The sequence below is a fragment of the Ornithodoros turicata genome, unplaced genomic scaffold, assembly GCF_037126465.1.
Source record: "Ornithodoros turicata isolate Travis unplaced genomic scaffold, ASM3712646v1 Chromosome28, whole genome shotgun sequence".
NCBI lineage: Eukaryota > Metazoa > Arthropoda > Arachnida > Ixodida > Argasidae > Ornithodoros > Ornithodoros turicata.
The window spans coordinates 1,104,819-1,117,661 of NW_026999351.1; the positions used below are offsets into that span (position 1 = coordinate 1,104,819).

Below are 12,843 nucleotides of genomic sequence, written 5' to 3' on the forward strand. Positions count from 1 at the left end.
GTTCGGTTTCCGAAAGAACAGATCGACTGAGCTGGCTGTTTTAGTACAGAAAGGAACCGTACTAATAAAACACTGAAAAGAAACTCATTACTCTGGGAATTTTTATTGATTTCAGCAAAGCATTTGATTCGTTTTCACACAGGATACTATTACTAAAACTGTCGCGTTGTGGAATCCGGGGCCCGACACTTTCGCTGTCCTCGTCATATTTAGATAATAGGCATCAGAAGGTTGTCATTAATGGCTACTCTTCTGTACTGCAGCGCAAGGTAGCTTATTTGGTCCTTTGCTCTTTAGTGTTTATCATACCATATAGTTTATCATACATGCCGACGACGCGAGCATCTTTTTTCACGGTTCAGACCCTGACGGGATAGTCACACATGCAAATGAGGTACTGGAACGGGTAAAGTATTTGGCTGATCCTAACTGTTTGAACACTAACGCCAGTAGAACTAAGGCGGTTTTCTTCAACGCAAAAACAAGTTCAGCCCTCAGTAAATCTTAAAATAGATAACACAGTTGCCGACATAGTAGGAAATGCAAAACTCTCGGTGTAACTTTTTCTTCTACACTACTACTTTCTTGGTCATTGATGACGTGCATTCCAAGGCATCGCGATTCTTTGGTTTTCTGTATAGATATCGTAAGCATCTAACCAAACGAGTTATGCTACTTTAAAACTCATTATTGTACACACATTTTAACTACTGCTTCTTGGTATGGGAACAACGAAAATGTCCAACCTACATAGGTTGCTTGTGTTGCAAAATAAATTCCCCCGAACTTTGGATCGTCCACCATATAACCACACCACAACTGGTTTGTTTGAACGGTACTCGCTGATTATTGTTAATAACCCGTATCGATATAAACTTTTGTGTTATTACCGTACTGCTCATAAAACGTCCTTAGATAATATCTTATCACTAATTGACCTCAAAGAGCATAGTTATTATAATAATCGCGCCAAGAGGTTTCGGCATATCCCCCGATGAGAATCAGATATGGTGAACAGAGTGTTCATATATATTGCCTTGCATCTTGAACGAGCCCCTATTGATTCATTTGGACAGTGTCAAAGAAAGATATTCATATTGCATGCATTTATAGTTTACCTTCCACGGATGCTTTTCGTCTCGCTTAACCAATGTCATTTTGTACGGGAGCTGTGAACCCGTCAAGTCGTTACTGCGACTTTTTTTTTTCAAGGCTCCAACCACGACTTAAAGTGGGAATAAAATACATTCATTCATAATTGGTGAGGAAAGCTCCAAGTCAAAATGACGTCAAGTGAGATCACAGGGTGGAGCTAAAAAGCGACAGAGTGCATTGAATATGTCATCCACATCCAAGCGCCTTTCGGATTTCAGCGATAATAAGTACAGCGAGCTTTCACTGCATAAGTTGCGCTGATATAATGCAGAGAAATGCACACCTTGTTTTACTGCCCCTTTAGAGCAGCATGGAAAGCGGGGAAAAAAGTTCACTGCTTGACCGCGTTGAAATACCCAAAGACATTGCGTCCTATGCGAACGTTTGATTCCCCCGCTCGCGCGAACCTCTCCGCTTAGTTTGCGCCACAGAGGCGCGAGACGTGACTGCAGTTCTTTTTCCTACGTTCGGCCTTCGACCAGTAAAGGCGTTCTCTCCCCCTTACAGGCTCGTCCCTTCAATCGACTATATCATGTTCCCAAAAGCAAGACGCATAAAAGCTTCTACATGCCTTATCATCAACCAGAGGCACCTGAACAGATCACCTTTCGCTCATCATCCGTCCAGTAACACGCTCTGAACACAATAGAAGCGGCCGCAATGTCATTTCATGGCGTTCTGCGGCCGCTATACGCCGGTGACGCCGCGTGAACTGGAGTCCGCGGCGATATGGGCTGGTTTGGAAATCCGCCACTGAGCATCCCAAATGGTCTGACCCTCCATAGACCACAATATGCGATGTGGCTTCGACCCCTTTTCAACAACCGTTCAAATTAGTTACAGACAACGTGTGAGCCTATACAGTTTGAGCATCAGCGCCAATTTCGGAATTTCAGTATTGGGCTGACCACCTCGGTAGCTCAGAGGCTAACGTGTTGACTGGCTGAGCCCAAGATCTGGTTCAAACCCGGCCGAGTGGGGCAGGAATGTGGGGGAGGGAACATTGCAGTAGTAATTATACAACCCAAGCTTTACACAGAAAATCCATGGCAAGTATTGCACTTTTTACTTTCAATTATATTAAAATATTTTTTACTTAAATTTTTTAAACTTTTAAATTGTGCAAAATCTAACTCAATGCAATACTTGACGTGGATTTTATATGTATAACTTGGGTTGTAGAAAAAAAACTATATAGAAAGGAAGCAGACAGTGGGAAAAAAGTTATTTGAAAATCAACGACGCCATCTTGAAGAAATCACGCCGGTGCGGGCGACTGGGGCACGACGGTTGCAGAGGCAACACACCAGATGGTGCCAGCATCGTAGCTCTCTGCGAGAAAGACAGAGAACAACAAAGTACTAGCGGCAAGTAAAAATGGCAGCACTGCTCAACAAGTCTAGGCATGCAAGAGAAAAGGCCTAACCACAGCGTCACCACACAACACTACACTAAACAAGTCTAAACATGTGCGTACAGCGAGAAAAGGCTTAACACGAGCATGGTAAAAAAACAAGCAAACGTCGGTAAATCACTCACCTTTTTCTCCTGCGGCGACGGTGCGACTGCTCTATCCGAGAGCCACTCAGAAACTGAGAGGGCGCGGGGACTGGGTGTTAACTAAACTGGGTGTTAACTTAACTGGGTGTTAATTAACTGGGCGGAAAATTGGGTGTTAAAAATGACTTCTGTGCTGCCTTAAGAGATAAAACAGTGCGCCCGAACCGCGCCCCACGCGAGCCGCGCGCGGGCCCGTTCTCGCTCTCGAGTGAGCGCACTGTTTTATCACTTAAACAGCAACAGAGCTGACATTGTAGTACCCTCGCAATAAATATTATATTCCGGCGACAGCAGAATGTATTCAAAAAGGCTTCGGGTGTGTGTGTGTGTGTGTAAGGCCAGTCCAAGGCGCGTTGATGGGAGCGCACTGCTCTGTTGGGTACCCAAACTTGCAGCCAGCGATGGTGAATGATTATTTGATTTGATTTTATTTAGAGTCATTATTGGCTCACCTATTTAGTGAAAGCCTATGAACACATGTTAAGTGGTTTAGTTTAAAAATGATGAGAGCTACAGTGTGTAGCGAATGATGTTCACATTTACACGTTCTACTCTATAGTATTCTTGCAAAATATATGAGTGCAAGAAAATGAAAGGAAAACGAAGTGAATTCACTCCTGTATAATGATCGCTGCGCAGAAGCACGGCACCGTTTTCTTCGTGGATGTATAGCGAACATGCATTCCTTTCTTTTTTTTTGGTTCGCGCCGGCCGAGTGACGATATCCTATTACACCTGGAACGAAGACCTATTGTTTTGCGTTCGCATATATATATGTGCCTTCTTTTGACGATGGTAGGATGATTATTGATAGGATTGATGACAGGATCATTATTAGGACCTGAGGAATAATATGGATTTATGTGGTTGTGAAAATAGACTGTGTTTGTGAGTGTGAAAATGTGAGTGTGTGTCTCTGTGTCTGTGTGCTGGGACCCCACTTGATAAGTAAGTGCTATCTGTTTGCCTTTTCGTGCGACACGAGTGATACATTTATGTACTATCGCGTGAAATAGTTGTTTAAAAAATAAGGGCAGTCGCGTTTGCATTGCTATATCTAGGATATCTAGGATATCTAGGATAGGACGAGCGTTTTTAATGGAATTGCCTCGCGAACCTGGTGAAGTCTGTTTTGGGCAGGGTATTTTATGAATGCCCGACGCCGGTCCTGTTGATGGAGTTTTGTTAGTATGTATCTGTCTGTGACTGACTTTATGGTATTAAGCTGTCGGAGTAGAAGTGACTTTCCCTGCTCGCTTAAGATAAATCGTGTGTCCTTTTTCTGTGCTTTCTTCACGCAGGGACAATGCAAATGAGTATTTAGCATTATGCAATAATTATCTGATAGCAGAAATGAATGTCTTTGTCACAGTTTATTAGCCTGTGCCTCGTTATTTTATTTTTTCTCTTTTCTCTAGCTATGCGAGCAGAAGTGCGTGTAATTTTTTGCTGCTCTTTTCTTATTTTCTCTACGTTTACGCAGAAGAAAGCCTCCTGGTAAAAGCTGAATATTGTTCTGTCAGTGGAAGTGGGGTTGTTTGTTTGATTTTGTTGGGTGTTCGATATCTTGATGAAGTAAGCAGTGCTTAATTTTGCAGTCATGGTTTTTTGAGCAGAAATGCTGGTATCTGAGCACGGAGTAAAAAGTCCTATGTTTCTCTGCTCCCTAAGAAAATTTGTGCGTCATTTTCCAAGCAGACCGCGTTTAGTTTACGCGAAATAGAAAAATGAAGTTCCGTATGCTCTATGATTTTCGGTCGCAGGCTTAAGCCCTTTTCACGATGAGCAGTATTTTGTATGCGATGTCGCATGTCTGAACTTGTTCAGTAGTGTTGCAATATTTACCCTTCACTAATATCTTTTTGCTGTCATGTTGTGCTAGCCGCGTAGCAATAAGCGGGGATTCTCCGAATATTCCTGAGCGGTTCGACCTAAGCTTTTTCCCTGCTCACTTAAGGAAATTTGTGTATCCCTGTCCTGTGCTTTCTTTACACAAGGGTAATGCGACTGGGTATGTGGCATTATGCAGGAATTATCTGGTGGCAGAAATGGGTGTCTCTCAGTTTAATAGCGTGCGCTACGGTTTCTTGCAGTTACAGCTATTGGGACACAAATGCGTGTAAATGTTCGCATTTTTTTTCTTCTTTCACTGCTTTTACTCAGAATGTAGGTGAGGGGAAAAAGTAAGCATCTAGGTAGAGCAGGAGAAAGCCGCTCGGCAGAGGAAATTTGTTTTTTGTTATATGTTTTTGAGTGTCAGTACTCACTTTGCTTGGTATGTTGATGGAGTAAGCTGTATGCAGTATGCTGTATGCAGTATGCTGTATGCTGTATTTGCGCAGAAATGCTGGTATGTGAGCGTGGAGGATAAATTCCAATAAAGCACCACTCCTTGTGCATTCCTGAGCTGCTGTGTGTGCGGGCGTGCTTTTTTTCCTGGTTTACGACGTCATCATGGCATGTTGGGGCTTCTTTAGCAGTGTTGCAATTTTACCCGCCGCTATGACCTTGTTATATTGTGTTAGCCGCTTAGCGATGTCCGGTGACTCTGCTATTATTCCTGAGCACTCCGTCTTAAGCCTTTTCCCTTCCCGCTTAAAGGAATTTGTGTGCCCTCGTCCTGTGCTTTCTTTACGAAGGGACAATGAGGCTGTGTATGTAGCATTATGCAAGAATTATCTGATACCAGACATGAGTGTCTTTTTTTTAGTTTATTAGCATATGCTTCAGTTTTTGAAGCCAAGCACAAGTGTGCGCAATTTTTGCTGCTCTTTCCTCAAATCACTGCTTTTGCGCAGAAGAAAGTCGCATGCTAAAGCTGAGTAGTGCGTTTCTCTGCTTGTTTGTTAGATGTTGTTAGGAGCTCGGTATGTTGAAGTAGTAAGCTGTTATAGGTATTCGTGCAGAAACGCTTGCATCTGAGCGCAGGATAGGAATTCCTGAAGCACGGCACCCTCAGTGTAAATTAATTATTTTGGATGTGAGTCTGTTTCACTGCATGGCAAGGCTGAAATGGGAAGAGAGAAAAAATTGGAGTGCTTCATTAATAGCGATGCACCTAATAGGCCAATTATAGTTTCCATAGAAAGTAGAATTTTAATAGGCTCCTAAAATTATAGTTTTGTTGTAGTTTTTCTAAACTGCAATGAAATGATCATTAATATGGTGGGAATGCAATCATGTTCCCGTAAAGGCGTTGTGTCTAGTCCTCCGTCGAGCGCGAATAGGACTTTGCCCCCGGCTTTCGCGCCTTTTTGCTCGCAGGTGTAGCCTCAGACAACGAATGTGTGACCATAGAAAGGGTCATGTATTACACAAACCTGGTTATGATATTGAGTGGTCTCACTTATTATTTTAAAAGGGCAGTGGTAGTTTACTGGTGTTGTGATTCTAATGACCATGATGAGCCTTTGGGGGTGAAAATCGCTAATATGCATGGTGCTTTTTTTGTGTTGAATTTTGTTGTGAAAATGAACGTTATTAACAGTCGGACAAAGGAAATAACCTTGCGATTCAATAAAGAATAGGAGTGTTTGTCTTTGCCACAGTCTTCTTCAGGCAGGATGTGATGATGTCATGCAGTCTGTAGCAATGCATTGACCGTTACTGGAAAAAAGTGTAGCAATCGAAAAATGGTGTGTGTTGTCCTGGACGGATTTATGATCAGCACTGTTTTTGAATAAGAGGAGTCCGTGTGCTTAGAAATACTTTGATGCTGGTTTTCTTCTTTGTTCAAGTGTTTCTCTTTGCTTCCCCCCCTTGTTGTTTGACAAACATGCGCTGACATGCCCTGACCTGTTCTGTCATGTTTTCCTTCTACATGTAGTTTTTTTCAGAACGAACATTCTTGACCATGTCGATAGTGCTGTCTTGAATGGGAGTAGTGCTATCCTAAATAATTTTGCGATTCATTTAGTTCAGAGAGTAACCAGACGGGGGACAGGTGCATGGCTTTATCCAGTCGAGGAACAAAGCGACATTATTCAGTTAGCTGCCTGGCTCTCGGAAAGGATGGACATGTCTCGATTAGCGCATTGTATGTAGCCATTGTAGGTGTTAGGATATTTTGTTCTTTTGCAAGTCTAATTTAGTAAGACTTTGGTAATGAAATGCTTAATTCCTACAATCACCTCTCATGTATGGTGTTTTTCTGCGATAGATCCCAATGCAATCATTATAGTAGAATAAAGGAAATTGGGATAGTGATTCAATAAATAACAGGTCCCCTGTCTAGAGCGTACGCGTCCTCGAGCCACGCAGCTGCATGATGACGTATACCGCAGCACTATTGCTTCACCTGGACCCCGTTCAGAGGAGCATTAGTGAAAAAAAAACAGTGTAGGCCTGAGACAATAGGATGACGTCACGACCAATGAGCATAGCCTGCAGGGGGTGCAGGGATTCACTCTTCGACACTGACGGGTGTGGACGCATTAATTATGTTCCTAGCAATTCGTTGGCCGTTAGTGGAAGGGCGTAGCTTCGGTGGGGTTCTGTCTGCTTCAGATGGGGTGCCGATGTGTTGTTCATCACTGCTGAATCGTGCATTTTGTGTCGAACGGATTTACAATGAGGGAATGTAGTGTACGTGTCCGATGGTGGTGAGTGTTCACTCTGTTCAAGTGTTTTTCTGTGTTTGCTTTCCTCTGTTGCCCGGCAGTTGTGCGATTTGTCCTGACATGCCCCGACATGCATGCTTTCCTTTGTTGACGCTTTGTATTTTTTTCTTTTTGACAAGGAACATTCTAGTCTTGACGATGTCGATAGTGCTAGGCTGAATGGGAATAGTGCTATTCTTAATAATTTTGCGATTAAATTAGTTCAGAAATCAACCGCAAGAGGGACAGATGCATGACTTTATAGAGGAGAAAAAGCATTACGATTCAGTTCCGTGCTTGGCTGTCGGATGGAGTAGGCGCATAGTTATGCGCTCCTTGTTACCCGTACTCTGTGTTGATTTGTTGAGTGTCTAGTCCTCTTCTTAGCCATTGATGGAGTTACGTTTTAGGATATTTTCTTCTTTTGCAAGTCTAATTTAGTTAGACTTTGGAATTCCTACAATCACCTCTTATGTATTGTGTTTTTCTGCAACAGTTCCCTATGCAATCGTTATAGTAGAATAAAGGACATAATCTTGGGCTAGTGATTCAATAAATAACAGGTCCCGTCTAGAACGTACGCGTCCTTGAGCCACGCAGCTGCGTGATGACGTAATACCGCGACACTATTGTTTCAGGTGGACCTTGTCCAGAGTAGTATTACTGAAAAAAAAACAGTGTAGCCCTGAGACAATAGGATGACGTCACGACCAATGAGCAACGCAAGAAGAGGGCGCAGGAATGCTCTTCGCCTCTCGTAGGTGGTCACCGCGGAGGGCGCTAAGGTCGCGCGGGTATGCGTAGCTGCCGCGGCGCGGCGTCCCAGTCAGTTGCTCGCTGGCTCTCGCGGAGAGGAGACGTTCGCTCGGTTGCTCCGCAGTCGCCGCGCCCGCTCAGTTTCTGCCTGGCTCTCGGATGGATGGCTCTCTCATCATCGCCGCAGGGGAAAAAGGTCAGTGATTTACCGATGTTTGAGAGTTCTTTTAACGTGCTCGTGTTAAGGCTTTTCTCGCCTTACGCGCATGTTTAGACTTGTTTAGCTGTGTCCAGTACCAAGCCTGTTGACTCTCGTTTACAGTCGTGTGGCTAGTGGTTCCCGCCTTGTGTTAGCCGCGTAGTGTTGTGCGGTGACGCTGTGGTTAGGCCTTTTCCCTCGCATGCCTAGACTTGTTGAGCAGTGCTGCCATTTTTACGTGCCGCTAGTACTTTGTTGTTTTGTCTTTCTCGCATAGAGCGACGATGCTGGCACCATCTGGTGTGACGCCTTGCAACTAGGTGGCTACCTGCCTCTGCAACCGTCATGGCTCAGTCGCCCGCACTGGCGTGGTTTCTTCAAAATGGCGTTGTTGATTTTCAAATAAATTAGTTCTCACTGTCTGCTTCCTTTCTATCTAGTTTTTTTTTCTACAACCCGACTTTTACATAGAAAATCCACGTCAAGTATTGCATTGAGTTAGATTTTGCACAATTTAAAAATATTCAAAATTTTACATTTGAAATCATTTAAAGTAAAAAGTGCAAAACTTGCCGCGGATTTTCTGTGTAAAACTTGGGTTGTATAATTAATTGTTGTATAGTTAATTGGTTGCAATAATTATTAGTTCTCACTGCCTATAGCACCATGCGTCGGAGGTCGGGATGCCCAATATGTCGCCGTATTATAGGCCGCCAAGCCCTACATGTAACATAATTGGCCCAATGTTGTCCCTGCTAAGGTGTGGTTATTACTTGCTCTGCCTTGTATACTTACCCCAACTAGTCTGTTGAGAACCTTCCCTGCTGAGGAGCTTTCTGAAAACGACACACGTTAAGTTTCGATGGAGCCATTTTGATGACCATTAGCTGACTTTCGCACTGAAGATCGGAACGATAGCAGCACACCAGCAGAATATATAAACAGAACTATAGCTTTGGTGAAAACCTAGATAGTAAGCACGTTGAACAATGGGCAACTGTTTATGCTAAAACACATTCTCTTGCATTCGGCGTGAAACGACTTGCATTGAATTTTCTTGTAAGGGGTCTGCCATCTAGGAGAGGCATCTTGCGTCGTGTGTTATTCCCTCGAACTCACCTCGTAAATACGTAGACGATGTCGGACTCGTTGACCCCAGGGTATTCAACTATTCTTCCCTTAAGTCTCTCAGAGGTTCTCTCTGAGTCAATTGACTGAAACTGTCTCCCAGGAATTTCCACGAGGTGGTTTCTTTCCTGTTCCTCATTCAGCTGGAAATACACACGGTTAACAAAGTCATGCATGTGTCCCTATGTCATGAAATTCCGTTGCTTTCAATATTTATCATCATCAGTGCCGCCAGTGTGGTCGCTCCGTGACTTAGGCTCAGATTTTTTAATGGGACTGTCCTTCCGCTGCTTTCGTTTTTTTCCTGAGGAACCCACAAAGCTACTCTCGACAGAAGGTAGTCTTCTTTACCTAGTTGAACTCGGCTTCAGTTTTTCTGAACTGCTTCCAGCAGTGAGTCTGATTGCAAGAGTACAGAGCATAACTTTACTAACCGCGGCTTAAAGACAAGCCATCGTCCTATATTTTGAACCTAAAAATGTTTAGAATTGCACTACATGGGTTTGAGAATGGACGATTGCAAGAAATCAGAGTGCTGAATGAAGCACGCGTTGCGCCATGGGAGCTTATTGAACTGAGAAAGACAGAATTGCCGATTGTGTTTCATTTTCGATGACTTTGACACGTGTTAACTTTCACGTAGTAAGGATACCCAAGCTATATCCACTCGGTGTATGCTGTCAAATGTAGCAACATGAACACTAATACGCCATAACAGATGAGGCAGTGGTCCTGCTTGAGCCAATAATGACCTACAAGGCCCTGCTGTAAAACAAGAAAACCGATAGCGTGTCGACGGAAGGCGAGACTTGAAACGAAATGTAGCTCATCAGCAACATTTGTAAATGCGGCCCTGTAGTGTCTGCGAAAGTAATACCAAAGGGGAAGGACTGTCTGAAACTGGGTGGGTTCTCTGTCGGAGCGAAACACGGGTCGGAAACGAAAGTAGCCTTATTTTTGCCCATTAATGATGTACTGAATTTGAAACACAGAACACTGCGATATCAACGTCCCTTGCAAACATGTTCCAATAATTTGTTGCTGCTATGAAATTGCCTTGCCCTCAACCTGGTTTCATGACAGGACCTTGGCTCAGTGGTTGCCCTCTGTATGAATAGGCCCACTAATGCTAATGCATGTCTGGAAGCCGAGTATAAAATCGTACCACATAGGTGTCGTATACTTTCATCTTCAGCTTGATGTTATTTTCTGCAAAGGCTGCATTGATCTGGAACACAGGAAGAGAGATAGACAGTGTCCGTTAATTCGTATATTATGCAGTGTTTTTGCCATACCCGTCGAATTTTGTCATACGCGTCGAAATTCGTAGATTCGAGCTTCGTAGATTACATAGCGGTAAAAATTACAGAAAAGAATTACCTTCGTCCGAGAATAAGTTCCAACAACATCGTATAGTGTGGCTAATGGCGAGTTCCACGCAGAGCGAAAATCATTTTTCCAACCATTGGTTGGGGTTTAAGCAGTGTTGTACAGCTTGGGGAAAAAGTGCACGGGACAGCACCGTGCCGCATGTCTACATTGCAGTGACATCAAAACAGGAAACAAGGGCGGACACACATACTGATACATGAATAGAATAGTCAGTCACCCGTTTTTGACTGGGAGGTGTTGGGGTCGAATCCTACCGCCGACTGTTCTGTCTGAGGTTTTCCCGGGGCTTTCCTGAGACTTTCCAGTTCCCCCTGAAGTCGGCCCAGCACGCATAGTAACTCCCCTGCCCCCAACTTCTTTATGCTATTCCCTGTTCACCGGTCCACATCTGTACGCCGCTCATAGCCACAGTTGCTTCGCGGCGCTAACACGGAACAACAAAAAAGTTTCATATTCGACCTCTTCCTGGTATAATGCAGACGACCTCTGCGATGAAGACATGCGCCAGTGCCGTGCATGTCAACTATTGTCTCAAGCTGTACATGGTGATTCCGGACATGGACATATACAGTGGTGGCTCTGTGTTCAGTTTGTGAGTAGAGATCTCGCAACGTTGCAACATTTTCCGCTGCAAATATGGGTAGCTGTGGGCTCTCTCAGCGACTTTCTGCAAAGCACATAACTGAAAAACAGCAATGAAGCTTCCTTTTGAAGCTTGAACTTTCGCGTGTTGACCACGAGAAAGCTTTTAATGACGTTTTGGAATGCCCGTTGTCATTTTTGAATTGTTCTCTACTAGTTGACCTGATTTTTCCGGGTGAACCGAGGTGTACCTCATCTACTTCATAATATGGAAAATACAGGGCACCCAGGACTAACGCGATGGCAATCCTTGAACTTCAACAAAACAAAACAAATAAAATGCGAGGACACCTTGAAATTGCGTGTAATGCTTTGCCAATATGGGTCAAATGTAGGAGCTTACTAGAGAGGATAACGCGCTGCGGGTTTGGCATTAAAGAGGCCATGAAATGGTTAACGCGAAATCTAAGTACTCTGCAGGAAATCGTTCTCATGATCCATAACTATCGTACGACACGATCGACATTTACCCGTATTCAGTACAATGGAGGCGCAGTTACCAGGCAAAAAAAAAATAGCGGTGCGTGACAGCCGGATAGATGCCTTCGAAACACCAGCTGAACAGCTGGCTAACCTTTTCAGCGAGTTTCAACTTTCATCGTTGATTTCTTTGTTCATGTGGTCTCTGTAAATCTTTGTTCCTGCTCTTGTTAATATTAGAATGTTATTAAATTACTAAGGTTAAACATTTCCCTATGTATTCCGTCATCGCTCTTAGACTTGTTGCGGCGAATCACCTCATCCCATTGTCATTCATGTAGTTGTTCTTAGGCAACTAATAAATCAATGAATGCATTTCAAGGTTGCATAATACGGCAACTGTTCACCTTCAACCGGGAAACCAAGTAAGTGGTAATTTTTATCCTGTGGTTTATCCCAGATGCCCTAAATCACCATTTTCCGGTTGCTACAGCAGATGCTATGCCCGAGAACACGCACGATCCTCATGACGTCCTCACAGTGTCATCATGTATCGAGCTGTATCCCCAGAACGTCCTAGGGATAACGCTCGTGGACTGTTCTTGAAGAGTAATTCAGATTCGTCCTGTGCCCGCCCCTATAGGTGGATAGCGGGGCGAGTAATGATACTTCGTTTAATTTACATGCTCAGACTCCCTAACACATTTGTTCTGTTTTGCTTTTTCCGGCCGATCCTGAGACATGATAGACATTTCTCTTAAATAAAGAGTATTCCAACGTACAACTCAAAAAGGATGACTGAGGATACATGGAGCATTTCTCGTGGAAAGGACAGCAACGCGCGGTTATGTTGCACTGCAAGAAACATAGTGATACAGAGCTAATGCTTCGATCAATTCCTCGCTTCGAGTATTTCTTTTTTCTTTTCGTAATCGAAAGAAACATGTACAGCTCACCCTTGGTTTTGTGTCGCAGGCGAGCAGGCACTCGAAT

The 12,843-nt window shown here is 43.7% G+C and overlaps 1 protein-coding gene across 1 annotated transcript in view; it reads right to left on the reverse strand.

The window, feature by feature from the left end:
• The window catches only part of LOC135373642 (uncharacterized), a 69,711-nt gene that overhangs the window by 35,738 nt on the left and 21,130 nt on the right, over positions 1-12,843 (reverse strand). The window contains exons 6-8 of the mRNA XM_064606741.1: positions 10,562-10,624; positions 9,388-9,539; positions 9,064-9,104 (exon numbers count right to left, since the gene is read on the reverse strand). Of these exons, the coding sequence (XP_064462811.1) occupies positions 9,064-9,104; positions 9,388-9,539; positions 10,562-10,624 (256 nt within the window). The remainder of the gene's footprint in view (positions 1-9,063; positions 9,105-9,387; positions 9,540-10,561; positions 10,625-12,843) is intronic.